General features: G+C 41.4%; 1 protein-coding gene across 2 annotated transcripts in view; it reads right to left on the bottom strand.

Annotated features, from left to right (window-relative positions):
* Window positions 1–1,238: 1,238 nt before the first annotated feature.
* LYPD6B (LY6/PLAUR domain containing 6B) overlaps window positions 1,239–27,969 on the bottom strand; it is a 239,010-nt gene continuing 212,279 nt past the window's right edge. The window contains exons 1-5 of one of the 2 annotated variants that reach the window (XM_068543992.1): window positions 22,746–22,902; window positions 15,299–15,451; window positions 12,188–12,286; window positions 8,286–8,416; window positions 1,239–1,938 (exon numbers count right to left, since the gene is read on the bottom strand). In XM_068543992.1, coding sequence (XP_068400093.1) covers window positions 1,774–1,938; window positions 8,286–8,416; window positions 12,188–12,286; window positions 15,299–15,413 — 510 coding nt within the window. In that variant the 5' untranslated portion in view covers window positions 15,414–15,451; window positions 22,746–22,902 and the 3' untranslated portion in view covers window positions 1,239–1,773. Of the gene's footprint in view, window positions 1,939–8,285; window positions 8,417–12,187; window positions 12,287–15,298; window positions 15,452–22,745; window positions 22,903–27,969 lie in introns of those variants that run through there. The other variant, XM_068543990.1, reaches the window with a different exon arrangement.

Raw genomic sequence — 27,969 nt, forward strand, 5'->3', positions numbered from 1 at the left:
GTCGGCACACTTTTCCTGTAGAAGGCAACGTAGTAAATCTTTTAGATTTCGTAGGCCAGATGCTCTTTGCTGCATCTACTCATCCTCGGCGTTGGAGCAGGAAAGAAGCTTGCAGACAATACGTAAACGAATAGGCATGGCTGTGTTCCAATAACACTGTGTTCACAAAAATAGGTAGTTGCTATAGAGTGAGCATCTGTCTCCCCCAAATTCATGTGTTGGAGCCTAAATCCCAGATGTGATGGTATTTGGATGTGGGGCCTCTGGGAGATGGCTAGGTCATGCACGTGGAGCCCTAATGAACGCGATTAGTACCCTTATGCTCACTCTCTGCACGCTGCCCTGAGAGGATATGAGAAAACAACAGTCTGCAAACCTGGAAGAGGGCTCTCACCAGACAGTGGATCTGCTGGCACCTTGATCTTGCATTTCCCAGCCTCCAGAACTGTGAGGATTACATGTTTTAGTTGAAGCCACCTGGTCAACAGCCTATTTGTTACAGCAGATGGGCAGGCAGTGGGATGTATTTTTCCCATGGCCCATAGTGTGCCAACCCCCATCATAGATGAGCCCGCGTGGCAAGGACAGCATCATTAGTGGATTCTGTGGAGCACTCAGTATTCTCATGGTAGATGCTCAATTAAAAAAGAACAAACGCTTCATTAACTCCTGACTATACATACAAGGGCAGAGTGTTTAAAGGTCACCCCGAAGTGTAAAGGCAGGAAATTAAGGATTCTAGAAACAGAAGTTGTTCATTTGACATTCTGGGACTGTGTTATAAGAAGGAAAGAGAAGACAAGGGGACCAAACATTTTAGCATGTGTTTAGAAAGGTTCTCTTAGTGGCCCTGACATTCAGAGACAAAAGTTGACTGGGAGAGGGACACTGGTGCCAGTTTCTCTGTCTTTAAGCTGCTACTTTTGAGGGTCCATCACATGATAAGGTATCATCTTCCTTGATCAGGGAGGTTTCCTCACCTTCTCAATTCACTAATTTTGCATTTAGCATCCTAAGAAGGGTCCTTCACCCAAAAGAAAAAGCTAAGTAAGTCACAATGGCATAGAATTTTATACTTTAAGCTAGAATATATCACCTGTGGTGCATGAACACATAACTTCAATTGGCCTCCTTTATGACACTGGTTAATGTTTCACCTGAGGTCTCCACATCAGCCAAGAAACACGTAAGCATGCATTTTACATTGTATAATTTAAAAGTTTTATTTCCCCCCACAATTTAGCAAATGGGTTTCATATTAGTTCAACTGGAAGTTTTCTTCCTGTAGTTGCCCTTCTCATTGACTACACCGTTGGCGGGGAAATTGCTTTCTTATTGGGGAGGGGTTATATTTCATAGAGATGCTCTGAGCTAATCACGGAAAAGAGAGGGTCTGATCCAGCAGCCCCTGAAGGAGTTGATCAGGTCAAGGAGTCCTTTCTGCTACAGGCCTGGTCAGGTGGGGACAATACAGGCTACTGAACCTGCCCGTAGTAGATGCTGGCAAGACTCTCCTTGCAGAAGTGACAAAATGCAGCCCCTTTGATCAAGAAATATAAACTCCACATAATCCCTCAGTCCCTGCCAAGTCCCCTTCCTCAGTGGCCTCGTGCAGGAGCATTTTAGCTAAGCAACAACTGGCTTCTGCTTTGGGGTCCAATGAGCATTCTTCACCAAGTGCAAGATTGGTCTTCACTCCAAAGTTCACTGTTTATACAGTTGTTGGCTTGTGCTTTAGAGGGCTGGTCTCTGCCTCTCCCAGGAATGGTGGTATCACATCAACAACAGCACGAAGGCCCAGGCCAGCAGTAGTAGGTGGAGCGCAGGGGCACAGCTGCCAGACGTCCTCTGAGCATGCATCACAGCAAAGACCGCATTAGTGTGGTTGGTGGGTAACTCTACATTGCAGATCATCCCTTCACAGCAAGATCTACACTCCTGTTACCAAAGGAAGAGGAGAAGGAAAGAGCAAGTGAATAAAGGGAAGAAGAGGGAAGGGTCAAATGAAGAAAAACAAAAGCCTTCTTCAGCTCTGAGGACAGAATTATTTTTTTTATCTTTTATGAGTATATAAATTTTTATTTCAATTTAAAAATTTTCTAAAATACAATGGCATACAAGAGAAAAATGCTATCTTGTTTTTTAAATGTTTGAGACTTAATACAAATTATGAACTTGAAAATATACCTTTTTCCTATCAAATTGACAAAGATTTCCAAAATGTACATGAGCCTGGGTCCATGATACGGTAGTAATTTTGATATTCTCAAACACTGCTACTGAGAATATAATTGCTTCAGTTTTTCTGGGGAGTAATTTGGCAATCCTTATCAAGAGCTTCAAGATTATTTATATAAATCAATCCAGTAATATGCACCAAAATCACAAAGATTATGTGGGGCTTTTATAGAATAGAGAAATATTAAAAGCTGCCTAGTATTTTTAATAAGGAATGAGATAAATTATAGTACAAACACATATTTTAATATTATGTAGCCATTAAGAATATTTCTGAAGAATAGTTAATAGGTAAGTTTTCTTTAAAAATATTTTTATTTTATATTGGAGTATAGTTGATGTGTTAGTTTCAGGTGTCCAGCACCTGAACAGTTATACATAGACATGTATCTATTCTTTTTCAAATTCTTTTCCCATATAAGTTATTGTAGAATATTGAGCAGAGTTCCCTGTGCTATACAGTAGGTCCTTGCTAGTTATCTATTTAAAATATAGTAGTGTGTAAATATCAACCCCAAACTCCCAATTTATCCCTCTACCCCACCTTTCCCCTTTGGTAACCATAAGTTTGTTTTCAAAGTCTGTGAGTCTGTTTCTGTTTTGTAAATAAGTTCATTTGTATCATCTTTTTTTTTTTTGTAAAGATTCAGCATATAAGTGATATATATTTATCATACTAAGTCAGAAAGAGAAAGACAATCTCCAGGTCATCCATGTTGCTGCAAATGGCATTATTTCATTCTTTTTAATGGCTGAGTAATATTCCATTGTATATATGTACCACATCTTCTTTATCCATTCATCTCTCAATGGACATTTAGGTTACTCCCATGTCTTGGCTATTGTAAACAGTGCTGCAGTGAACACTGGGGTGCATGTATCCTTTCAAACCATGGTTATATGCCCAGGAGTGGGATTGCTGGGTCATATGGTAGTTCTATTTTTAGTTTTTTAAGGAACCTCCATACTGTTCTCCATAGTGGCTGTACCAGTTTACATTCCCACCAACAGTGTAGGAGGTTCCTCTTTTCTCCACACCCTCTCCAGCATTTATTGTCTGTAGACTTTTTGATGATGGCCATTCTAACTGGTGTGAGGTGATATCTCGTTATAGTTTTGATTTGCATTTCTCTAATAATTAGTGGTGTTGAGCCTTTTCATGTGCCTCTAGGCCATCTGTATGTCTTCTTTGGAGAAATGTCTATTTAGGCCTTCTGCCCATTTTTTGATTGGGTTGTTAGTTTTTTTGATATTGAGCTGCATGAGCTGCTTGTATATTTTGAAGATTAATCCCTTGTTGGTTGCTTCATTTGCAAATATTTTCTCCCATTCTGTGGGTTGTCTTTTCATTTTGTTTATGGTTTCCTTTGCTGTACAAAAGCTCTTGAGTTTAATTAGGTCCATTTTTTTGTTTTGTTTGCTTGTTTTATTTCCATTATTCTAGGAGATGGATCAAAAAAGATATTGCTGTGATTTATGCCAGAGTGTTCTGCCTATGTTTTCCTCTAAGAGTTTTAGAGTATCAGGCCTTACATTTAGGTCTTTAATCCATTTGGAGTTTCTTTTTGTGTATGGTGTTAGGGAGTGTTCTAATTTCATTCTTTTACATGTAGCTGTCCAGTTTTCCCAGCACTATTTATTGAAGAGACTGTCTTTTCTCCATTCTGTAGTCTTGCCTCGTTTGTCATAGATTAATTGACCATAGGTGTGTGGGTTTATCTCTGGGCTTTCTATCCTGTTCCATGGATCTATATTTCTGTTTTTGTGCCAGTACCATACTGTTTTGGTTACTGTAGCTCTTTGTAAGTGCTACAGTCTGAAGTCAGGGAGCCTGATTCCTCCAACTCAGTTTTTCTTTCTCAGGATTGCTTTGGCTATTTGGGGTCTTTCGTGTCTCCATACAAATTTTAAAACTTTTTGTTTTAGTTCTGTGAAAAATGCTGCTGGTAATTTGATAGAGATTGCATTGAATCTGTAGATTGCTTTGGGTAGTATAGTCATTTTGACAACATTGATTCTTCCATTTCAAGAATATGGTATTTCAAGAATATGGTATAGCTCTCCATTTGTTTGTGTCATCTTTGATTTCTTTCATCAGCATCTTATAGTTTTCTGAGTACAGGTCTTTTGCCTCCTTAGGTAGGTTTATTCCTAGGTATTTTGTTCTTTTTGATGCAGTGGTAATTGGGATTATTTCTTTGATTTCTCTTTTTGATCTTTCATTGTTAGCATATAGGAATGCAAGAGATTTCTGTATCCCACAACTTTACCAAATTCATTGATGAGCTCTGGTTGTTTTCTGGTAGCATCTTTAGGGTTTTCTATGTATAGTATCATGTCATCTGCAAACAGTAACAGTTTTACTTCTTTTTCAATTGGGATTCCTTTTATTTCTTTTTCTTCTCTGGTTGCCATGGCTGGGACATCCAAAACTATGTTGAGTAGAAGTGGCAAGAGTGGACATCCTTGTCTTGTTCCTGATCTTAGAGGAAACGCTTTCAGCTTTTCACTGTTGAGTATGATGTTAGCTGTGGGTTTGTCATATATGGCCTTGATTAGGTTGAGGTTGGTTCCCTCTATGCCCACATTCTGGAGAGTTTTTATCATAAATGGGTGGTGAATTTTGTCAAAAGCTTTTTCTGCATCTATTGAGATGATCATATGGTTTTTGTTCTTCAATTTGTTGATGTGGTGTAGCACACTGATTGATCTGCGTATATCAAAGGAGGTTGGTCCAGGGGCTTGAGCAGGCTTTTTGGTGGGAGGGACTGGGTCATGTCCCTCTGGTGGGCAGGGCCGTGTCAGGAGGTATATTTAGCTGGTAGCTGTGTGCTCAGGAAGACTTTAAGCAGCCTGTCTGTCTGTTGATGGGTGGGGCTGTGTTCCCACCCCGTTGGTTGTTTGGCCTGAGGTGTCCCAGCACAGGAGCCTACAGGCTGTTGGGTGGGGCCAGGTCTTGGTGAGAAAATGGTGGGCTCCCAGAGAGCTCATGCCAATGAGAACTTCCCAGAACTACCACTGCCAGTGTCTTTGTCCCTGCCGTGAGCCACACCCCGCCTTCACAGGAGACCCTCCAATACCAGCAGGTAGGTCTGGCCCAGACTCTTACGAGGTCCCTGCTTTTCTCCCTGGGTCCTAGTCACACAAGACCTTGTGTGTGCCCTCTAAGAGTGGAGTTTGTTTCCTCCAGTCCTGTGGAATTCCTGTGACAAACCCCAGTGGCCTTCAAAGCCAGATTCTCTGGGGGCTCCTCCTCCCATTGCCAGACCCCCCAGGCTGGGGAGCTTGATGTGGGGCTCAGAACTTTCACTCCTGTGGGTGAACTTCTGTGAAAGAATTATTTTCCAGTTTGTGGGTTGCCCACTGGGCCGGTATGGGATTTGATTTTATCACAGTTGCACCCCTTCTACCATCTCCTTGTGGCTCTTTGTCTTTGGATGTAGGATATCTTTTTTGGTAGGTTTCAGCATTTTTCTTGTCGATGGTTGTTCAGCAGTTAGCTGTGATTTTGGTATTTTCTTAAGGGAAGATGAGCTCGTGTCCTTCTACTCTGCCATCTTTTCTCCCAATAGGTAACTTTTTTTTTTTATAAGCAGATATTCATTTTTTAATTATTATTTATTTTTGGCTGTGTTGGGTCTTTGTTTGTTTCTGTGTGAGGGCTTTCTCCGGTTGTGGCAAGCAGGGGCCTCTCACTATCGTGGCCTCTCTTGTTGCGGAGCACAGGCTCAGCAGTTGTGGCTCACGGGCCTAGTTGCTCCGCGGCATGTGGGATCTTCCCAGACCAGGGCTCGAACCCGTGTCCCCTGCATTGGCAGGCAGAGTCTCAACCACTGTGCCACCAGGGAAGCCCTAGGTAACTTTTCATACTGTAATTTTTCTAAGTGGAAACGTTTCTTTGAGGTGGGAATTCAGGAAGGGCCTGGCTGGGCAGTTCTGGCTTGGGGTCTCTTAAGTGGCTGCAGTGAGACAGTAACTGAAGTGCAAACATTTAGGAGGTTAAAGACCTCTCTGAGGACAGAATTGAGTTGGCTTTTAGTCTGTGAGTCATCCAGGCCCTTGGGCACCCTTCCCCCCACTTACCTCAAAGTAAAAACCATCTTGAGAGTCTTTTCATTTTTTTTTTTTTTTAAATTTTATAGCTACTTTTATTTTTATTTATTTATTTATTTTTGGCTGTGCTGGGTCTTCGGTTCGTGCGAGGGCTTTCTCTAGTTGCGGCAAGTGGGGGCCACTCTTCATCGCGGTGCGGGGACCGCTCTTCATCGCGGTGCGCGGGCCTTTCACTATCGCGGCCCCTCCCGTTGCGGGGCACAGGCTCCAGTCGCGCAGGCTCAGTAGTTGTGGCTCACGGGCCCAGCCGCTCCGTGGCATGTGGGATCTTCCCAGACCAGGGCTCGAACCCGTGTCCCCTGCATTAGCAGGCAGACTCTCAACCGCTGCGCCACCAGGGAAGCCCGAGAGTCTTTTCATTTTAAGTGTGATTTACCTGCATCAACCCTAGCATAAGCAAGAGAAAGGCAAACTGAATAAGACTGCTTAACTGAGTCAACAACTCTTCTGAAGGTTTGTAAGCAGAAACACTGAAACAAAAATAAAAGCTAGGAACCTTTTGGATTGGTCATTGATTTTCTTTCTCAGTACTACTTGTTAGGGGATAATTATCACTCTGTTGTCTGTACTAACACTGATTCCTATCTTTACAGTGGCAATGGCATGCTCCCTTACAGCACAAGGTGTTCTCAAGGGAAGCACTCCCTGTCATGATATCGGATACAACGCCTCAACCTGATAAACCTGGACATTCACAGAGGCTTTCAGGATAAAGTATCTATATCAGATGGCTTCCAGGATGGCCAGGTAAGATAAAGTATCTACCTCAGTGGTTCTCAATCCTGGCTGCACATCAAAATCACCTTGGGGAACTTAAAAAAAAAAAATTCCTGAGGCCCAGATCTCACTCTGAAGTTGCTTCAATTGGTCTGGGATGCCCACAAAAGCTCCCCAGCAGATTCTCCTTTGTAGCTGGAGCTAAAAGCCAGTGGTGTCAGCAACTGAACTTATCTATGAAACAGAAACAGACTCACAGACATAGAGAACCGACTTGTGGTTGCCAAGGGGGAGAGGGGTGGGGGAGGGAAGGATTGGGAGTTTGGGGTTAGCAGATGCAAACTGTTATATATAGGATGGATAACCAACAAGGTCCTACTGCATAGCACAGGGAACTATATTCAATATCCTGTGATAAACCATAATGGAAAAGAATATATATATGTATAACTGAGTCATTTTGGTGTACAGCAGAAATTAACACAACATTTTAAATCAACCATACTAAACTAAATTTTTTTAAAAAGCCACTGGTGTCAGGACCATTTTCTTTATGTATAGGCTAAATTGAATTCTAAGATCTCATGAAATTAACATACCTTCAAGTAATTTTTTCTCAACCATTTCAGGATTCCAGGCATGTAAAAGAGTAAAATGCTCATTTAGAATGGTAGAATGAGAAAACTGAAGAGATAGAGTTATCTAAAATGTATCTATCGCTCATTTTAATAAGCTGGAGTTAACCTCTCAGATTCTCACTTCTTCGTCTAAGCAGAGGCAGTAAGTGAGACAAGGTTTCCTTTGTAAAAGTTTGTCACCATTTTCCTCTTTCCACCCTCTCGGTGCAGCGCTCTTGGTGATTTCTAGCCATAAACAAAATATGTAAGCTGGGCTCTGTAGTGTTGGTCATCCTCTCGTGCGTGGATTGTTTGCTTTTGGGGCTTCCAGAGTTGACTTCAGACAACTCACCCAAAGTCCAAGGTCTAGACCCCGGGGTCTAGCTCTGGAATCTGAGAATTATCATTTGTTTTTAGTAATATTATTGTTTGATGGACAGAAAGGCTTCTTCTTTCATCTCCATTGTATCAGTGTAAGGGAGTCTCTCGAAGTATACGTATGTTTGACATTATTTATCCTTCCTGCCTCTTTATATACAACCAGCCATCACCATCAAGAAACCACAGGACAATAACTTTACACACACACACGCGCCTTACCGTGTGTTGAGAATCTCGGCTGCGGTGGCAGCCAACAAAATGACATTCGCTTGTGGAGGCACACTTTTTGGTGATGGATGTACTCCTGCCATGACTGGTAAAGTGATGTACTGTCAAACAGTACTGTGTATCTAGGCAGAAAAAAGCAACTTATTTTTTTTTTTGCAATGTAAAAAACAAACTAACTTTCAACAGTCACTTCAGAAATGACTAAAATTCAGGATGATCCTTAAGTTTCTAGGTGGTATTGCTGAACTGAAGCACATGTCTATTTTTAAAATGAATATAAATGGGCACTTATTCTTTGGTGCCAGGTAAAGCTGAGAAAAAAATTGGACAAGCTTTTCATCAAAACCATAGGTCCAAGAAGTAGGGGATATGGGGACATATGTATGCATATAGCTGATTCACTTTGTTGTACAACAGAAACTAACACAGTATTGTGAAGCAATTATACTCCAATGAAGGAGTATAACGCCAAAAAAGTAGGTCTGCTCATTTCATAAGAGAGTGTCAGTATGTCTGTGTTTCTCCCTCTGAAGCACATGTTCTGTAACTCTAAAATAAAATGAAAACTATAAATGTAAAATGCAGTGGGTCATAGAACTTGTTGCATTATTCTGCATATGTTTCTTTATATACTAATAGGCCATGTGGCAACCTGGACTCAAATTACACACCAAGAGCACCTTGCTTACTCACCTAATTCTTCTCCAGGCTCTAATCCTCCCAGCGTGTTTGACTTTTCCCCAAAGTATTTCCAGCTTTTCTCCTCCTCTTTAGTTAACTCTTACCTTCTCTGCCCCCTCCCGCTCCGCGGGGCTAGTCCATTTCCACACAGATTACCCCTTATACCTTTAACCATTCACCTTTTATTCTTAGGGTTCTTTCAAGAACGTGATTTCATTCACTAACCTAGGACATTCCACTTTAGTTCTGCGCCTCTTACTCTTTAGTTATCTCAGGCCAATGCAGTGCTGCTTAGTTTATTGAGAAGGGACTACGGCAGCAGTGCCCTACAAGTGGGGGCAGGGAGCAGGAAAACGCGAGAGTTGAGAAGACGGGGCTTAGGGAACTGCCTCTGTCACAAGTGAAGAAGCCACATGAGAGCCTTTGAGCCCATGTTCGTTTCAGTAAAATTATAAGCGCCTGGGTGTTTGACAGGGCAAGCGCTACGTAATGTTAACAATAGCAAATGCCTAGTAACTGCGTACCACCAACCAGGCTCTCTTCTAACATGTATTCACTCATTCAATCCTCACAGTAGGCCTTAAGGTAAGTCACATTAACATCCCTATTTCACAGATTAAAAAAACTGAGGCTTACAGTCACATAGGTGGAAAGTGGTGGAAGGTAAGACTGTCGCGTAGGCAGTTTTCCAGGGTTTGTGCTCTTCACCAGCACACTACCGTGCCTCTTAGTACACTCAGCATGGAACTGGGCATGAGCAGAGTGCTCTGCAAGAGCGGCTGACTGGGACCCTGCAGGACAGGGAACCACTACCTGTTCTGAAAGGCATCCCAATCTGTACTCCAGACAAAGAAGAACTGAAAACTGGTAGCTGCCTGTGTTCACAGAGACTGTCACACATGCTAAAGTAGCCCTACAAAGTCAGAGTAAAAGCCGGGGTAAATAATAAGAAATGTCATTCTTGTCATATCCTGTTACCTAGAGAACCTCGTTTAACAACCCTGGCAGACCACAGAAGCAGAGCTATAAAGTGAAAAGGAAACCTGAGATGACAAAGAACCAAAGCCACAGGCCTGTGTGCCCCAAGAAATGGTTGACTATCACCCCCCTCAATAATGACAAGGTGAAAAGTAAGCAATTACAGCCTCAGAATTCCAGATGGTTAGTATCTTTGGGGCTTGGCTGGTGTACAATCAAGAATGTACTGTTACGCACGCTGGAATGCAGGGGGCATTCCGTGTCCATCTCTCTACGAGTCGGGCTTTCAGGGTGGATGGGGAAGAGCTGGCTCTCCCCTCCCTGACATTTTCTTGTTGGCAAAAAGCTGCAGCACCCCTCTTTTGCTCCCATGTTTCAACAGAGATGAAATTCTAAAACCCAGAAATTTCCATGCATGTTCCCATTAAAAGTGGCTTCAATTAGTGAGAGACAAATTGGAACGTGCACAGACCTAGTAGGAACAGCATTTGGTAAAATTCAAAAGAATAATGCCAGCCGTAAAGATAAGGATAAGAAAAGTGCCAGCCAGTGTCCATAAAGAGGCTGGGCATCAATGCCGCAATCGACCACTGTTCTAAACTCTTCCCATCCAGTTCTTGGGAGAATTTAAAGCAAATGGTTAAAGAATGATACCCACCCTCTGACACAAGCTAGTTAAAGAGAGGCATCCGCCAACCTCAGAAACATTGAAATTAATGTTTGTGAAAAATGTAGAAACAAATCCCCAAAAGCATACATGCACTCACAAGCACAATTCAGTCAACCACTCTTCAGAACTGTAAAATAACCTCAAGAAAAAAATATTTTGATAATTATTCTTAGAAATAATGAAAAATACTGTCCATGTAAATGTCACAGCCATATCTGTGCTAATGTACAGCGTAAGATTCTCAGGCCCAGTAGAGGTCTCCAGTGTATATACTATTTCTTGGTTCCACACTTTGGCATCATCTGGAAGAGGTAAGGCTATTCCACTGCCATAATGTGATACAGAAATTTCCAAAAGTTTCAAGGTAATAGTAGACCAAAACTGGTAATCTCTAAGTCTGGAAGAGTTTGTTTTTGTTGGCCTTTTACATCTGAAAACCTAAAAAACAGTGCATCCTATAATCCAAATAGCCTGATCTCCTTATAGTTCTAAGTAGAGTTTTTCAATTACAAATCATCCATCAGCACATCCTGTCTGCTTTACCTCCAAGTTTATATGTATTATTAAATCATTCTTGCCCCCTACATTCCTGCCACATTAGTCCAAGTCACCATCTTCTCCTGCCCCAAAACAATGAAAGACCCCATTTGGTGTCCCCTTCTTCTCTTGTTCCCAACCATCCATTCTGCACTCGGCAGCCAGAGCAATATTTTAGAACACACCTAGCATCTTGTACTCCATGGCTTAAACACCCTACTCCCTTCGCTTCACATTTACAATGAAATCCAAACTTCTTATCAGAACAGATAAGATACTGCACATCCCAGTCCTTAATCTCGATCAGATCCTTTCTCCATCTCCTACTACGCCTCACCAGCCAGCCTTCTTCCTGTTCACAGAGGAAGCCAAATCTTGCTTTGCATTTGCTGTTCCCTCTTCCTGGCATGCTCTTCCTACAGATGTCCACGCAGCTGACTTGTTTTGGTCATTTGGTTCTCAGTTCAAATGTATATATTCCTCAGAGGAGACTTCCTGACTACCTAGTCAAAGGCATCCCTTCATTCTGTCAATATTTACTGAGCTCCTAATATGGTCTAGGCACTGGGGATCTACCAGGGGCTAAACAAACTAAAAAGATGCTCAAATGTTTGTTGAATAAATGAATGAGTTTCTCAAGCATCAGTGTATCTCAAGAGTACAAAAACCTTCCTTTGCTTTAGCCAGTAAGTAGGACTTCTCTAGCGGTATCATCAAGCATTCCTGACATTCTTAGAATGCCCTAGTCAACACTGTGGTCTATTTGTTCTCCCTGGTAAATATTAATTAAGAAATTCTTCCTCAAAGCACATACAACTACAAATTGAGGCTATGCATCAGTTTCCACGTACCCTCAGAGTAGTCTGATGTCTGGATAGTCTCGTCAAAAAAATCTCTGATTTCTATAGAACATCATCGGCCTGCTGGTTTGCTAATCTCATCACATAAGACGCCTCTGCTCAGGGCCAGTTAAGAGAGATCTAAATGAGGTCTGATCACCAAAGAGTTCCAAACTCAGCACACTTACTTTGTGGGCACCATTTGTCTTCCGCCCATCGATTGCAGTTATAATTATCCCCTGCATTTTCACAGGTAAAACACTTGAAGCTGTTTGGAAATGGTGTTGCTTTAAAACAAAAAAATGCAAAGGGAAACAGTATGGTTAAAATTTTTTTTCAAACATCAAATATGGCATAAAATTAGCAACTTTCACTAGATCAAATGAAAGTTACAAGTCATTATCCTTACAACTTCTGTTTCTATGGAGCTGGGCTTAACTGCCACACTTTGGGGAATTTTCTTTATTCCCTTTTCTTTGAATATTTCATCTATGAATATCTACTACAGAGTAATGCAAATGATTCCATGAGCCACTTTGAAATATCCATGGTATTGTTCTATTATAATTTATAACTTGGGGATAAGTGAGGGTTGAGTGGACAGGCAAAGATGGTGGCAATATTGGGACCAATAGTTTGATATAGTATCAGCCCTGAAAAGAACTGGAGTCACATAAACCTGAGTTTGAATTCTGCGCTTCTCACTAATTAGTTGTATGATTTTTTAACCTCCAAGAAATAATAATATTTACAATAATAGTGACAGTGAAGATCCCCATGACTTGCAGAGATAAAGATTAAACAGCAGGTTGCAAGAAAAATATCTAGTAGAGTCCCTGGCACATCAGACCAGGCTGGTTTCCATCCATATGTACTTGCATTACAGCTACATTTAACTTCAAACAAGTAATCTCATTTGATATATGTCAGTTATCCCAACATTAGACCTCTATCAGGAATGTAACATTTAATAGAAGGATGATAGTAACTCTCAGGCCCTTGTACTCAGGCAAGAGTGTTACTGAAAGGAGGAATTACGAGCTGCCGGCAGTCTGGATTGAGAACAACTAGTATGTTCTTTTTGTCTTTATGCTTTCTTTTTCCTGCCTTGTATCTTGTTATTTTGTTGGGCGAGAAGTCAAAAGTAGAATAAATTTGACATTTCTCTATAGGCCAGAGTATAAAGCCCTGTATGAAACTTTCAGTTCTCCTATTTCTGGAGAATGAAACAGACACAGATCAAGGTAACCCAAACCATCCCTAAGTTGGGATGATAATTAGAAAGCAGTGGGTATTTCACATACAGGGGAGGATATATCGATGCATAAAACAAGAGCAAAATATCAAAAGCTAAAGTTCAGAGGACATGAAATTAGTTCTTGCAATACATTTCAGTTTTGCCTATGCATAAAAGTGAATTAGGTAAGTAAATAAATAATGAAATCCATTTTCACCTATTAATTCAGCACAGTTTAAAAAATACCAAAACTCAGTGCCGGTGGGTAAATAGTTAATGTATAAACTGGCACAACCTTTTTGATTTAGTAATTCCAAGCATCTATTCTAAGGTCATTAGCCAATTGAAGAGGAAACTGCATTTAAAAAGATTTTCAATGAAGCGTTAACATTTAGCTTGCTTGTGAGAGTGTGTGTGTGCGTGCACTCGTGGGGGGCCAGTATAAAGCATGGGGAAACAGTTTACTCACATAGCCAGCTATGTGAGTAAAAAAATTTTTAATGTAAGACATTAAGCTACTGCAAAATTAAATTTGTGTGATCTCTGTCCTGAAGTTAAATACACATACAGAGTAAGAACAGTGGAAGGAAACACAGTTGACCCTTGAACAACGTGGGGGTCAGGGGCGCCAACCCGCCATGCAGTTGAAAATCCTCATGTAATTTATAGTCGGCCCTGCATATAGCCCTCTGCAGACCATGTAGTACTAGAGTATGGACGATGGGGAAAAAATCCACATGTCAGTGGACCCAGGCAGTTCAAACCCGCGTTGTTCAAGGGTCAGCTGTATTCAAAAATGTGAAGAAGAGCTCACTCTGAATCTTGGGATTATGAATAAATTTTATTTTCTTCTACACATTTCCTGTCTCTTTGGAATTTTCTATAGTAATCAAATATTACTTTTTTCTCTTTAATAATTTTTTCTTATAAAAGGTTAAAAATTTGTCAATAATGTACATTAAGCTATCATTATATGATCACTATCAATTTAGAAATTTGTAATAAATGATAGTTCAAGATGTGTGTGGGCTATTATTCATGTGTATATGTATATGGTTGTGTAGTATACACGTGCGTACACATACACCTACTAATGACAGAATGTCCTAAAAGACAAAACACAAAATGCAGAATGGTAATCATATAGGAGTATGGAGTATGAGTACTCCTCCTTTAGGAGTATAAAGACCGTCGTTCCCAAACCTGGCTGTGCATCAACAGCATCAGGAGAACTTTTTTAAAAAGAAGAGGGGGAAAAGGGGAAAAAAATATTCTGCATACCACCCTCCTGACTACTGAATCTCGGGAGAAGGGACCCAGGAATATGTAGTTTTAAACACTTTTATTGCGATTCCGATACTCTTACAGATGTGGGAACCACTGGCATTCACATTTCCACGAAACAATTTTTATCTATAACAAATTCTCTGTAAAGTATATCAGAGAAGTTTTACTTGTCTGGAGAGAAAGGAGGTGAGATTATATATATGTTAATGCTTCATTAGAAGTCTTTTTAAATGCATTTTCCTCTTCAAATGGCTAAGGACCTTAGAATAGATTCTTGGAATTACTAAATATATATATATATATATATTTTTATATATGTATATATAGTGACTGTGCGTAATATTAATGAAAATCTAAGTAGTATTCCCCTCCAAATTTCAAACATGCTAATCTGTTTTCACAATTGTTAATGGCCATTTGAAAGTATATAGAATTTATGCAGAAGCTTCCTACAGTCAATATCCTTCTCCAAGGAAGAGATCAACAAAGAACACTGAATTTCTCTGGCTGAGCCATTCTTATGGACAGTGTTCAGAAGATTATTTTAAACAAGAACCCTTTTGAGACTTCAGCAGGAAGCCAAACCATTTTAAAGAAATTGAGAAATTTCTGTCACCATGTGTTACCCTTACTCATGGAAGCAGTGAAGACTTTCCGATTTATGCTGGGTATAAACCAAACGTTCCAGAAAAGGCAAAGTTACTATAGGGAAACAGGGACTTCAGACAATTACTCTGACCCCCCATCACCAATGATGGTGACAACCACTACTTACGGTCAAGAGGAGGCCGCACGTTATAGAAGTTGATGTTCTTGGCAAATGCCCGGTTTTCTGAGACGATAAAGGTCTGGGCCACAGCTACAGTGAGGGCATGACAGAGGAGCAGCATTCTGACCCTGGGTGTGGAAAAGTCCAAAACTCATACACCTACGGTGAAAAGAGACTGGTTGAGTTTATTTGCATTTTATACATCACTAGGGGTACGTTTTGCTTCTGTTTGGAAAGCTTGATTATTCAAATATATTCAACAATCTACTTGTTCTGTAGGGCCAGCACCTGTGAGTAAACTGCATTGTTCCCCATCAGATGAAAGTTAAGCAATTGCTGCCTTTTACTGGGCAGGCCTCTGCACTCTGCAGGACGCCCAGTGGCCTGGGTTCCTGGAGATCAAGCAGCAGTCCTGGCCTGGCTGCGCCCCGTTCCACTGCTGCCTCAGTGGGCTGGCTTACTTCGTGCTGAATCACCTGATCTTTGAACAACCACGGATCGGTTCAGAGGCACGCTCGGCTGAAGTTACAGAACCACCTGTCTGAAATTCCATCCCCTGAGTTAAATACCTATGGTTGATGAATTTTGCAACTGTTTCAAAACTTGGAAGAAACAATAAAAGTTGGAGCAGTAGGAAGGACACTGAGTAAAAGGGCAACCCGTTTGAGAAACAAAGTCTCTGCTGGATCCCAGAACACACAGACACTGACAAGAGAAATAAGGGTAACCGTGAAATGCCGTCCCCACCTGTTTCCGTCACATCGGGAGCAAGGAGAAGCAGCCAGGAGGTTCTCAAGGAAACAGAGTAACAGTTGTTTGAAAACCATACATATAACGTTAGTCCTGGCCCACAGTTACTGCTTATCACTTTCAGCCACTTAAAGTCAGCAGGGCCAGAACCCAGTGAAACAACAGATGTGCACACAGCAGTGCGTAAGATGTTCCATCTTAAGCCCCACAGGTTCCACCCTCTAGCAGCAGACCTGCCAGTAAGGAAATCTTCAGGAGAGATGCTTGGAACCTGGAATATCACCACCAACACGTTCTCTGAGAAGGGGGAGGTGTGGGCCAGCAGAAAAAGTAAGTAACTTGGAGTCCGAAGACTTTGGTTCAGGTGCTAGCTCTGCTATTTATTAGTGGCCTGACCTTGGGCAAGCTCTTTCAACTCTATTAACCTCAATTTCTTCATGTGTAAAGTGGCTTAATAACACCCGCCCTGCCCACACATTTCGGTAACTGTGAGCATCAAGTAGAGGCTCGGGTAGGATCACATAGAACTGCTTGCATAAGAGCACTTGTAATACAAGTTCTGTGAAAATGTTGGAATCTTAGGGTTCAAAAATATTGGCTAGGGACTCCCCTGGCGGTCCAGTGGCTAAGATTCCATGATTCCCCTGCAGGGGGCATGGGTTTGATCCCTGGTTGGGGAACTAGGATCCCACATGCCTCGTGGCATGGCCAAAAATAAATAAATAAATAGTTGAAAAAAAAAAAATATATATATATATATGCTGAACCTGTTTTCTTCTTGCTGAATCAATAGGTCTCAGTGGGTTTAGGGATTCTTCCAAAGAAAAAAAGTTTGATGTCCACAAATCCAACCATAATCCTTCACATGGATACTTTCTTTGAAGCCAGGGTAAGAATGCATAAGTTCTAGGGATTTTATGCCCCCCCTCTTGTGCTGTGAGTATACTGGTTTTGTATGGGTGGTTTATAATGCCTACCTATAAAGACTGAGCTGAAAATCAGACAGAATGTACCCACAACATCATATCATCCCTACAGATGGCTTTTGCTACTGAGAGAACTGAGTCCCCAAGGATTCAGGGTGAAAAACCTGGTAAGTTTCACAAAACAATAGTGCTAAACTTTGTACACTGCATTTCAGCTCAGTACAGAATCAGACCTAGTGACACACCAATATATTTCTAATTCTGTCCTTGTTCATTTTAGAAACGAAAATTGACCTTTCACAGTTATCAAGTTTCTAAATCCTATTGTTATGCTCTTTCTGAAGAAATGAACATTTAACCAACTCTATTATTCCTTAAAGACCAGTGGTTATACTGACACAAATTCTGCTTCCCTATTCATTTCTCTGAGTTGGACTGTTCTGTATTCCTTACGAATCTGTAGCCAAGTAATTGATACCCCTTCTTGACACCAGTGGAGACCCTTTGAATGAGGGAGACTAATCCCTCTCTCACAAGCCTGAAAATGACTATGTTCCAAGAGCCACCCACAAGTGCTCTTGTAACATGGAGAGGATGCCTGAGATCAGAGTATTCATATTATCTACATTCAAGTCCCTTTTGCATCACTAAGCGACTATGGAAATTGAGACAAGTTGCTTAAGCTTTCCAAGCCTCAGCTTCCCCATCTGCAGAACAGGCATAATGACAGTCCCTATTACATAGTGTGGAGCTGAGGACTGAGTGACACCATGCGTACAAAGCGCTCAGCCAGTGCTGGGCACAAGGTCAAAGGTGTATTTATTGAGCACTCTCTGTTCAGTGGTAAAGAGCATTGGCTCATGTACCTGCCCTCAAACCTACTATCTGTGTAGCTTCGTGCAAGTTCCTTAACTTCCCTGTACCACAATTTTTGCATCTATAAAATGGGAGTAATAACAATAATATCTACCTCATAGGGTTATAGGAATTAAATTAGTTAATACATATAAAGCACTTGAACTACCTAATTCGCTATGTGCTCGGCATTTTGCTAATTCTTACGTAAGCATTTATTATGATGAACAAATCCCCAAATACTTTGGGATCACAATTCAGAACGCCTGATTTTCCTCACATAATCTCAGTGAGACAAAAGCCCATTCATTCATTCAACATACCATTATTGACACCTTGTACATAACATGTTTTTGCCACTAGATCCCCAACAAGGTCTTTGCTCTCAAGCAGTCTGCGTTTTAGAGGGAGAAGACAGCCAATAAATATGGAAAAGACCATAATTTCTGATCGTCATAAACTCTGTGGAGGAAACATAATAAGGTGATATGTTAGTGAATAGCAGGACCTGCTTTATATTTATGGTGGGCCTGGTACATCTGAGTAGGTGACGTGCGCACAGGTGAATTAAATGTTGAGAAGAAAGCGTCCAAGCAAAGAATCAAGGGAAAAGAAACCAAGGTCCTCAGATGGGAAGAAGTGTGCCTCGTCGGGGGGACTCAGAAAGCAGCCAGTGCGACCAGAGCATGAGAAAGGGGGAAAGAGACAAAGCCAGAGCCAGTGGGGTCAGGCCACACATGCACTTAGCAGGCCATGGCAAGGATTTCAGGTCCTGCAAAGTCAAGAAATTGTTCGAATTTACATTATCTAGTTTTGAAAAATACTCTCCAGAAAGCTTTGTCTCTGGAGAGTAGTAATTGGTCCCAAACACCTAGCCTTATTTCTAGCTCCTGGAAGAAAGGAAGGCAAGTAAGAGTGCATTCCTTTCTTCCAGGAGGAATACAGAGCTCAGATACACCACAAAGGTTCTTCTGAATGGATGATCGAAGACTTAAAAAATGACTGAATGAACAACAAACCCAAGAATTAGACTTGTGTTTTGGTTTCTCCTTTCCTGGAAAAAGCGCTGTAGGGAGTATAGTCTCATTACTATTATATAACAGGACGGGGGGTTCAAGGGCAGTACGTGCTGAGATCCCTGCACGGCCTGAAACACAGCATCCCCTCAAAACATGTCTGCACAGCTTGTTCTAGCACAGAAGTTGAAAATAGTGAAAAACAGACCACAAGAATATTGCTTCCATATAGACTAGATGTATTTTCATTTCCATTTTTAGTTAAAACAGCATAGCCTTATTCTATCAAAATCCTCCAAAACTGCAAAGGTTTTACCTGTCAAATGAAGAAAGCGCTAAATAACAGTATCTCACATTTTCCAGAGCATGCTTTATAATCTATCACTACATACTGCTTTTCTCCCAAGCACCTATATTTATCTCTTTTTTTCAGTATATAGGTTTGTGTTAACATGACTGCTTTATTTTTTCACAACGAAAAGACATTAGGATAATGAAAAAGCAAATGACTAAATTATAGTATCTGAAAATTGTTTTACATTTGGAATCATTTCACGGAGACTCTGAACTAAAAATTATCTGCTGAAACTTTGCTGAGTAGGCTCTTGCTGCGATCTTTCTAGCAGAACAAGGTTATAGCAGAGCTTGTATTCTGCTCCAGAAGGAAAAAAAAATCTTTAATACAAGCTAGACTAAACCATTCTCGTACTTTCTCTAGGACCATCACATAGAGCAGAGTTCTTCATATGGGGGAGAGGGGACCTGTGAGCTTCTTTAGGTTATTTGCAAAATTGTGTCCATACATATTTTCCCCCTGGGTTGAGTCTCTCAAAGGAATCTGAGACCTACATAATGGTTAAGAACAGCTGCTTGCTGACTCAGAATATGGCCATTATGATTTGGCCTCCTGTAACTTAGACGTTTTCTTACACTGACACTAAGAAAGCTCCACATCCATGTTAGGTATCTGGTCCACACTTCTCAAACTCAAGGGTACCTCAGAACATTCCTCCCCAGACACAGCTCATTACCATCATCCATCTTTCCCAGAGAGTAGACCTTGTCAGAAGCCCCTCATCTATGGTGCTGGTCTTTATGAGTCCTCTCTTTGGAAAGTATATTAATTTTTTGTTCCAGAATGCAGTGTGCTTCTTTGCCGAGAGAGAAGGGATTTCTGCAAGGCGCATTTGTAGGGATACAACAGGGGTAGGCAACTCTCAGGCATTCCAGGGAACAGCAGGTAGCCAGATTCGTAAATTTAGGAAACCCCATGTGAGACTGGCCCGCTACTGCCCAGAGTCAAGGACCTACGTGGCCTCTGGTCCACAAGCATGACTGTTTCCCAGGTCTGAGCCATGGCCATCATCTCCTCCTATATGTGGCATTTTTAAGCTTCCTTGGGGAACGTGCGGGCCTGAGGAAGTGACACATCCTTGACCTCAAACTCTTTTGAGGTAGGAAGAGGACTACATTACTTTTTATATTGCCTCGGCCCATACTCAGCACATGGTAGATATTCAATAAATACATTTGGGAATAGAACCAACATCATTAGCTATGACCTATAAGGAGCACCTTTCTTAGCAAGTAAGACAAAGGCTGTGGGCAGTAAGGAGCTGCCAGAGCATCCAAAGATGATAAAGAAATGATGGAATCAAAAGGAGATGTGAAACAGAAGAGGCCAAGCAGAGGTGGTAAATACTGGCACTTCTTGCACAATTGCTAATAATGAGTCAGCAAGCACCAGGCCAACCTCCACTGCCAATAAAACAAATGAAGTACATAATTTAAGGGGAGCAGCTCTCCTAAGTCCAACATGCCTATCAACACTCGCATTCACACCTTCCTGCAAGCATCACTTATCCCGCAGTAAGACACTTTAATGACAAACCTAATAGGCCTGGCTTCCCTGTAAAAAGAATAGAAGGCAAAGAGGAGATTCAAAATGAGTGCTGGAATTTTACTCAGAAACAGTGGAAAAGATGAAAACACTCCTCTGAAAAGGAGAAATTTGATGGAAAACTTTACCATCCATTCCAAGGGTGGTATACTACTTGCTTCTGGCTATTAGGAGAGGTTGGCCAATGGAGATACTCTGATTCTCATTAAATTCGGGAAGAGCATTCACAGGATCTAGGCTGAGACTCTGCTCTAGCTCTCTTCCTTGAGGGGAACCTCGCCTGGGCACTGAGAGCCCAGCTCCTGCGGCTCAGCTTTTACCTTCTCTGACAGATTCTCTGCTCTGGTACATGAAGAGTTCCTTTTCCCTGCTAAGTTTAAATATTAATTTTAAAGATGTTTAATTTAGCATTTCTATGTGCCTGAAGCAAAATACGAGAGAGAATTTTAGCTTATGCTCAGTCCATCACGTTTATCTGAAAATACAAAAATCTCCGTGGAGTACCATGGATTCTGCTCTTGCATAATAACATTCAGTAGGGAAAAATAGAATCATGATTCAACCTCTCAGTACTGCTTGTCCAAATCTTGAAAGCAGCATGATCATAAGTCAAGCATTCATACTAGGTACTGTGCTGAGCACTTAGTATACAACAGTGAATAAGAGAGACACACTGCCTGTGCTGTCACACGTTATTGGAGCCCAAAAGTCAACGTGAACCACTAGTGAGCTGTGACTGTCAAGAGTTAATACAATCATCTTTGAGGGGGGAAAACAATGGACTTTTGATTCAAGTAGACGTAGGATAAAATTCTGGTTCTACATTTAGTAATCAGGCGACCGCAGAGTTAAGAAGTATTGTCCCCATTTGCCACTAAGACAAGCGAGGCTTAGAGTCGTGTAGGTAAAACTTCCAAACTGTGTGGATTGAGTGCAATTACATAGCTAATGTACATTTTACTTAGACGATGTTGAAGACATGTTCTCCCCCTTCCCTCCCTCCCCCCAGGCTTTTTCAGGTAACATTAGCAGGAGAATAGAGATCAGATCAAGGGATATAACTGTCCAATTCCATTCCACACCAGCTGGACCAAATCTAGTAAACTGTGTTGAGTTCTATGCACTCATTTCTTAAGAAGATTCAGAAGTTCTCTCTATTGCAACCAAATGAGAAGTTGGAATGAATGACTGCCAAGGTTCCTTCCACTTCTAATATTCTATGATTTTAGGGGAAGGATATTAATGAAGACTTTAGTTATGCCATAAAAAGTCATAAATGTAATACAATATCATCATAATATTTCAGATTTCTGCTATACTCTTTTAAAGTAAAACTTTAAAAAAAAAATCTCATAATGCACAGGATCAAAGACTCACAGAACTGAGTATCTCATTTCTAAACATAAAGCTGTGCATTTTGCAGTGCTAAAGATAGGAGTTTTTCCTACTACATGCAACGTGATACAAGATAATGTCTAGGGGGCTTCCCTGGTGGTGCAGTGGTTGAGAATCTGCCTGCCAATGCAGGGGATACGGGTTCAAGCCCTGGTCTGGGAGGATCCCACATGACGTGGAGCAACTAGGCCCGTGAGCCACAACTACTGAGCCTGCGTGTCTGGAGCCTGTGCTCCGCAACAAGAGAGGCCGCGACAGTGAGAGGCCCACGCACTGCGATGAAGAGTGGCCCCCGCTCGCCACAACTGGAGAAAGTCCTCGCACAGAAACGAAGACCCAACACAGCCAAAAATGAATAAATAAATAAATAAATAAATTTTTGAAAGATAATGTCTAAAACAGTGCTATTATTAAAATAATTTCATTATGCAAATCAACCGTGAATTGATACAGGGCCCATAAGTGTGTAATTTGGGTGAAGAAATAGTCTAATCAATTTTAAAGACATCTTTTTAAACGTGATTCAAATTTTAAGAAAAAGCTAAAAGACACTTCCAAAGTAGTAGCTTTTCAGCTGCATTTTTAAAAAATAAATTATTTTATTTACTTACTTTTGGCTGCGTTGGGTCTTCGTTGCTGAGCGCAGGCTTTCTCTAGTTGAGCGAGCGGTGGCTTACTCTTTGTGCGGTGCACAGGCTTCTTATTGAGGTGGCTTCTCTTGTTGCAGAGCACAGCCTCTAGGCGTGTGGGCTTCAGTAGTTGTGGCATGCGGGCCCAGTAGTTGCGGCTCGCGGGCTCTAGAGTGCAGGCTCGGTCGTTGTGGCGCATGGACTTAGTTGCTCCACGGCATGTGGGATCTTCCCGGACCAGGGCTCGAACCCGTGTCCCCTGCACTGGCAGGTGGATTCTTAACCACTGCGCCACCAGGGAAGTCCTGCATTTTTGTCAAAGATACAATTTTACATCTTTTTGAGAAGGCTCTCATGACACAGGAGACTAAGAAGGTAAGAACTCCATGTGAACAAGATTAGATGTTTAGGAGTTAGAAACAGGACTCCTTCTCAAAAGAATCAAGATTGGTTTGTCATGTTGTATTGAACTATGTGGACAAATGGTAGGAATCTAATAAAACTATGTTAATTGATTATATTTGAGACTATCCTTCACGTAAGTGGAATAATTTTTACCCAGTTTGCTTCCATAAATGATTTTTAGGAGGCTTATGCCAAGTCACTTATGCATTAAACCTCTCAAAATATGGAGTCAAAACCATATTGGATGAGAGGAAAATAAAGATCCTAACCCCTTCTATGAATGGTGCTCCTCTGTTGTATGTCACGCTTTGCTCTGTACTTCCCAGGAGCCAAGAGAGACACACATGGAACACACATTCTCATTATTTGTAAAAAGAAAACTCCCCCTGATCCTTAATTCTCAAATTAGTGGGCCCTATGCATGTTTATACAGAGAGCAGCAAACAACATGTGGATAACGCCTGAAATTTGTTTTGAAGAGCTCCAGATGCATCCCTCATTTGGCCGTTTCTTTAAAAAAGCCAAAGGCATAATATTAAGAGGTAATTTTACAAAGATATTTCCACTGTCAGGCAGGCAAATGAGAGAGCTTATTTTCTTTTCTGTGTGAGAGGGGTGTTTTTAAATTTGAGAGGAAGATACAATAACTGGACAGAAGTTCTGCGGGAGAGCTGCAGGCACACAGGTGTTGGTGCTGTTAATGGGTGATTCTACCGGCAGAACCGCACGGATATAAACTGAGTGGCAACAGAGGCTGGGCACGGAAGACATTGTTTTTATGTTCCCTATCCTTGCTTGCTGTACTGAACTCATTTCTTTTAATAACCAATCAAAGTTCTTATAATAGAAATCTAGGCTGAAATGTCCAACAGCTGGCTAAGGATCCATTACTCTATAATTGTTGAGTGGAGGAGAACCATCCCAAAGATGCATTCTCAAACACATGGCACTCGTGTGAAAACAGCACTCATGCGTGAAAATAGAACTCAACTGAGAAAATAGCTTTCAGGGTCACTAGACGTGCAGGTGATGGCACTAGCACTTTTGACTTCATTTAGTCTCAGCTGAGGTAGAAAAATGACCATAAAAGTAAAGTGTATACACACAGATGTGTCTCTCATTTGAATCTCTCTGTATATATTCTAATATGATGGAGTATCTGTACCAAAGCAGAAATCTTAGATGACAAGTTCATCTGGATATGTGTGTGTGTATATGTATGTGTATGTGCATCTGCATACACACACACATACATGTATCTTATTGAATGAATTAACTGCTTAAGCACTATGTGCCAGGTGATAAAGCCCTAGAACTCTGTTTAAGAGACTGTATTACCAATCACGTCAAATGCTTTCAGCACCTGCACGGTTATCTTTCATTTGGGAGAGCTTTAGGCTGCAGAACTGTTACTATGCATTTGTCCTGTTGTCCTTCTTCTGTGCTGAGGCTTTATGTCACTGACCACTGTTTATAACACTAGCTCAAATTATTCCTGATTCTATATCTAAAAATGTATTATACAAGAACATGTTCATGGCTATCATTCTGAAACAGAAGGGCACTTAATAACCAACAATAAACTACATGCAATGCCAAAAGACTATCGTGCTGACTTTTGCACAGTCACAAAATCCAGAACAGATTATTCAAAGAACTCTCTGGAAGCTGACAAGCTTATAAAAGCAATCCTAATAAAAAATTTCTGCATTCTACATATATAACAAATTTACAGCATGTCACTTGCTCTATAAATTGTCACTATTACCACTTGGAGCAGAAGGAAATGTACATATATAAAGATATATATGTGCATAATTTTATATTCCCAGAGGAAACTGAAAAATTATGTGCATTAAATAGTGTTTTAATTGCAACATGAAAAACGACGTTTAAGCAATGGTTCACAGTCCCACAAGGGTAAAGTCAAGTGTAAATGCTGCCTAGTATAATGGGGGGAGAATGGACGGGGCACTCAGGCCTGGGAGCAAATTCTGCTCCTGTCACTAGTTGGATCTATTACTTCTGGCTGATCCCTCTACAGCTCTGAGGTTCAGTTTCCTATCAGTAAAATAGAGATATTAAATATCTATTTTGCAGAGAGTTGTGGGAATTAAAGGAAAAGGAATAAGTCCCTACCCATTGCTGCTTTTTCAAATTATTAAATAAATTTAAAAGCTAAAAATAGAGATTTATGGTTCCTCAATGAATAACATACCAGCCAATATCATTAAGATTATGCTGTATCTGGCTAGATTTAAGACTGAAATTCAATACACATGTTTTCAGCTCTCAAATACTATGATTATCTGAGCACATATGAGAGAAGGATGTAAAACTCCTCTGAAGACAAATTTTAAGAAAACTACTCTAGAATATATGTGGGCACAATATTTAGGCCTCAGTGGAGCATTTTCATTTATCTGCTTTCTGATAAATCTATATTCTTTGTCTATGCTCATAAATAAAAGGCAGTTCTCATAAAGTGTGCTTGAGAAAGCAACCGGCTCTATGCTCTCACATGTGTCATTACCTTGTACTTCTCACTCTTTAAAGGCCCAGTTTCAATATTTCTCCCTCATGAAAACTTTCTGTGTCTACTCCACCCCATGGAATAGTCCCCACCCTAAAAAAAGCTTGGGGTTCGTTTGGGGACACAAGACTGCCCTCCTTGCTGAGCACTGGGGTGGGCACGGCAGCGCCAGTCCTCGCTTAGAGATGGGCTAAAGGTCTCTAAAGGGGGCTTCCCTGGTGGCACAGTGGTTGAGAGTCTGCCTGCTAATGCAGGGGACACGGGTTCGAGCCCTGGTCTGGGAAGATCCCACATGCCGCGGAGCAACTAAGCCCGTGAGCCACAACTACTGAGCCTGCGCGTCTGGAGCCTGTGCTCCGCAACAAGAGAGGCCGCGATAGTGAGAGGCCCGCGCACCGCGATGAAGAGTGGCCCCCGCTCGCCGCAACTAGAGAAAGCCCTCGCACAGAAACGAAGACCCAACATAGCAATCAATCAATCAATAAATAAATAAATCTTAAAGTGTACAGTGGTTTTTTTTTTTTTTTAAAAAAAAGGTCTCTAAAGGACTCACACACTTGCAGGCCTTACCTTTAAGAAAAAAAATAAAGCTTTTCCATCTTTTCCACCAACAGAATTTCCATGTTCACTGTTCATTTAGATTTTAGGTGAACGATGTGAAGATTGTGACAACTCTATTTTCAACAACTGAAGTTCTGCCCACTGATGGCCTATTCACATGTGGTTCAATACACACTAGGCTAGGCCTTAAATATGCTACGACCACACGATCTTCCCAAGCTATCCTAAAAGGGTGAAAGGAGGTGAACCCTGCTGGGCTTTCACCTCTTGCTCCTGTAGCCCCACCCTCCAACCTTGTCCACCCTGCTCTGTGCCCCGGGAAGCCAAGCTATGAAGACCAGGCACACAGCCCCCTTTTCCACTGGCTTTCAGCTTCGTTTGGCCAATGGCAGAAACTGGCAGATCAGAGGCTGGGCAGAGAGTGAGACTGGGGCATTTACTCCCCTGACTCACTCCCTGCCAGGCTGTCGTCATGTCCCTCAGCTCCCATCAGGTCCCTGACTCCACAGCTACCTTCTCCTGGGTTCTGGTAACCACTTATCCTTTAGGCCTATAGGATAGAAATGGCTTCTCTCTGTTGCCAGCTATGAAGACTAGGTTTAGGTGGATTTCCCTAAATGGAACCCACACCATTGTAAACAGCCCCTTATTCATTCTCTTAAATAACACCAGTCTGAATATGCCGTCTCATTCCTGCCAGGACCCTGACTAAGCCTTGAATCCAGTCTCAAAACACCAGGAAAAGAGCCACACTGAACCAAAGCATCAGGACTTGCTGTTACAGCAGGTATTATACGAACAGCTGCAGTGACTAAACAGTACATCTTTACCGGGAGAGTATAAGAACAGTTGTTACTCTTATGTCATAAAAAAACCAACAATTGGATTTATGCTACAAACCAATCAAGGTGAGACGGAAGGCTTTAAAAAGAAAATGAGAATATCAACAAGAAAAATCTAGCTGAAAAATATTCTATAATCCCATGCAAATATCACAAGCCCACCAAAATGCAGCTTTTTCTGCTGCTACCATCACTGAAGAACATCATTAAATAAGGAGAACGGTGGGGGGCAAGATTCCTGAACCTCAATAAAAGAGCTGAGAAAAATGAACACATATTTTTATGAACATAGTACTGAAGCCCACGGAAGCTTTAGTGTATTTAAGGCTGCACTCTTGCTGCATCATAGAACCTAACACATATCTACACAGAGATGTAAGTTTATTTAAATATAAAAATTCACAGAGGGGAGGGGCCAAGATGGGGGAGTAGAAAGACCCTGAGCTCACCTCCTCTCATGAGCACACCAAAACAACATCTGCAGAACAACCATCCATAAAAAAAGACTAGAACCTACCAGAAGAGATCTTCTCCAACTAAAGACATAAAGAAGGAACCACAACAAGACAAGTAGGAAGGGCAGACTCAAGATATAATCAAATCCCATACCCCAGGGTGGGCGACCCACAAACTGGAGAATTATATTGCAGAGGTTCTTCCACAGGCATGAGAGTTCTGGGCCCCCTGTCAGGCTCCCCAGCCTGTGGGGTCCTGCATCAGGAAGATGATACCCTAGAGCATTTGGCTTTGAAGGCCAAGGGGTTAATTTCAGGAGCCTCACAGAACTCAGGGAAATAGAGATTTCATTCTTAAAGGGCCTACACAAAATCTCACACATACCAGGACCCAAGGCAAAAATAGTAAT

Source organism: Eschrichtius robustus, chromosome 5, assembly GCF_028021215.1.
Source record: "Eschrichtius robustus isolate mEscRob2 chromosome 5, mEscRob2.pri, whole genome shotgun sequence".
NCBI lineage: Eukaryota > Metazoa > Chordata > Mammalia > Artiodactyla > Eschrichtiidae > Eschrichtius > Eschrichtius robustus.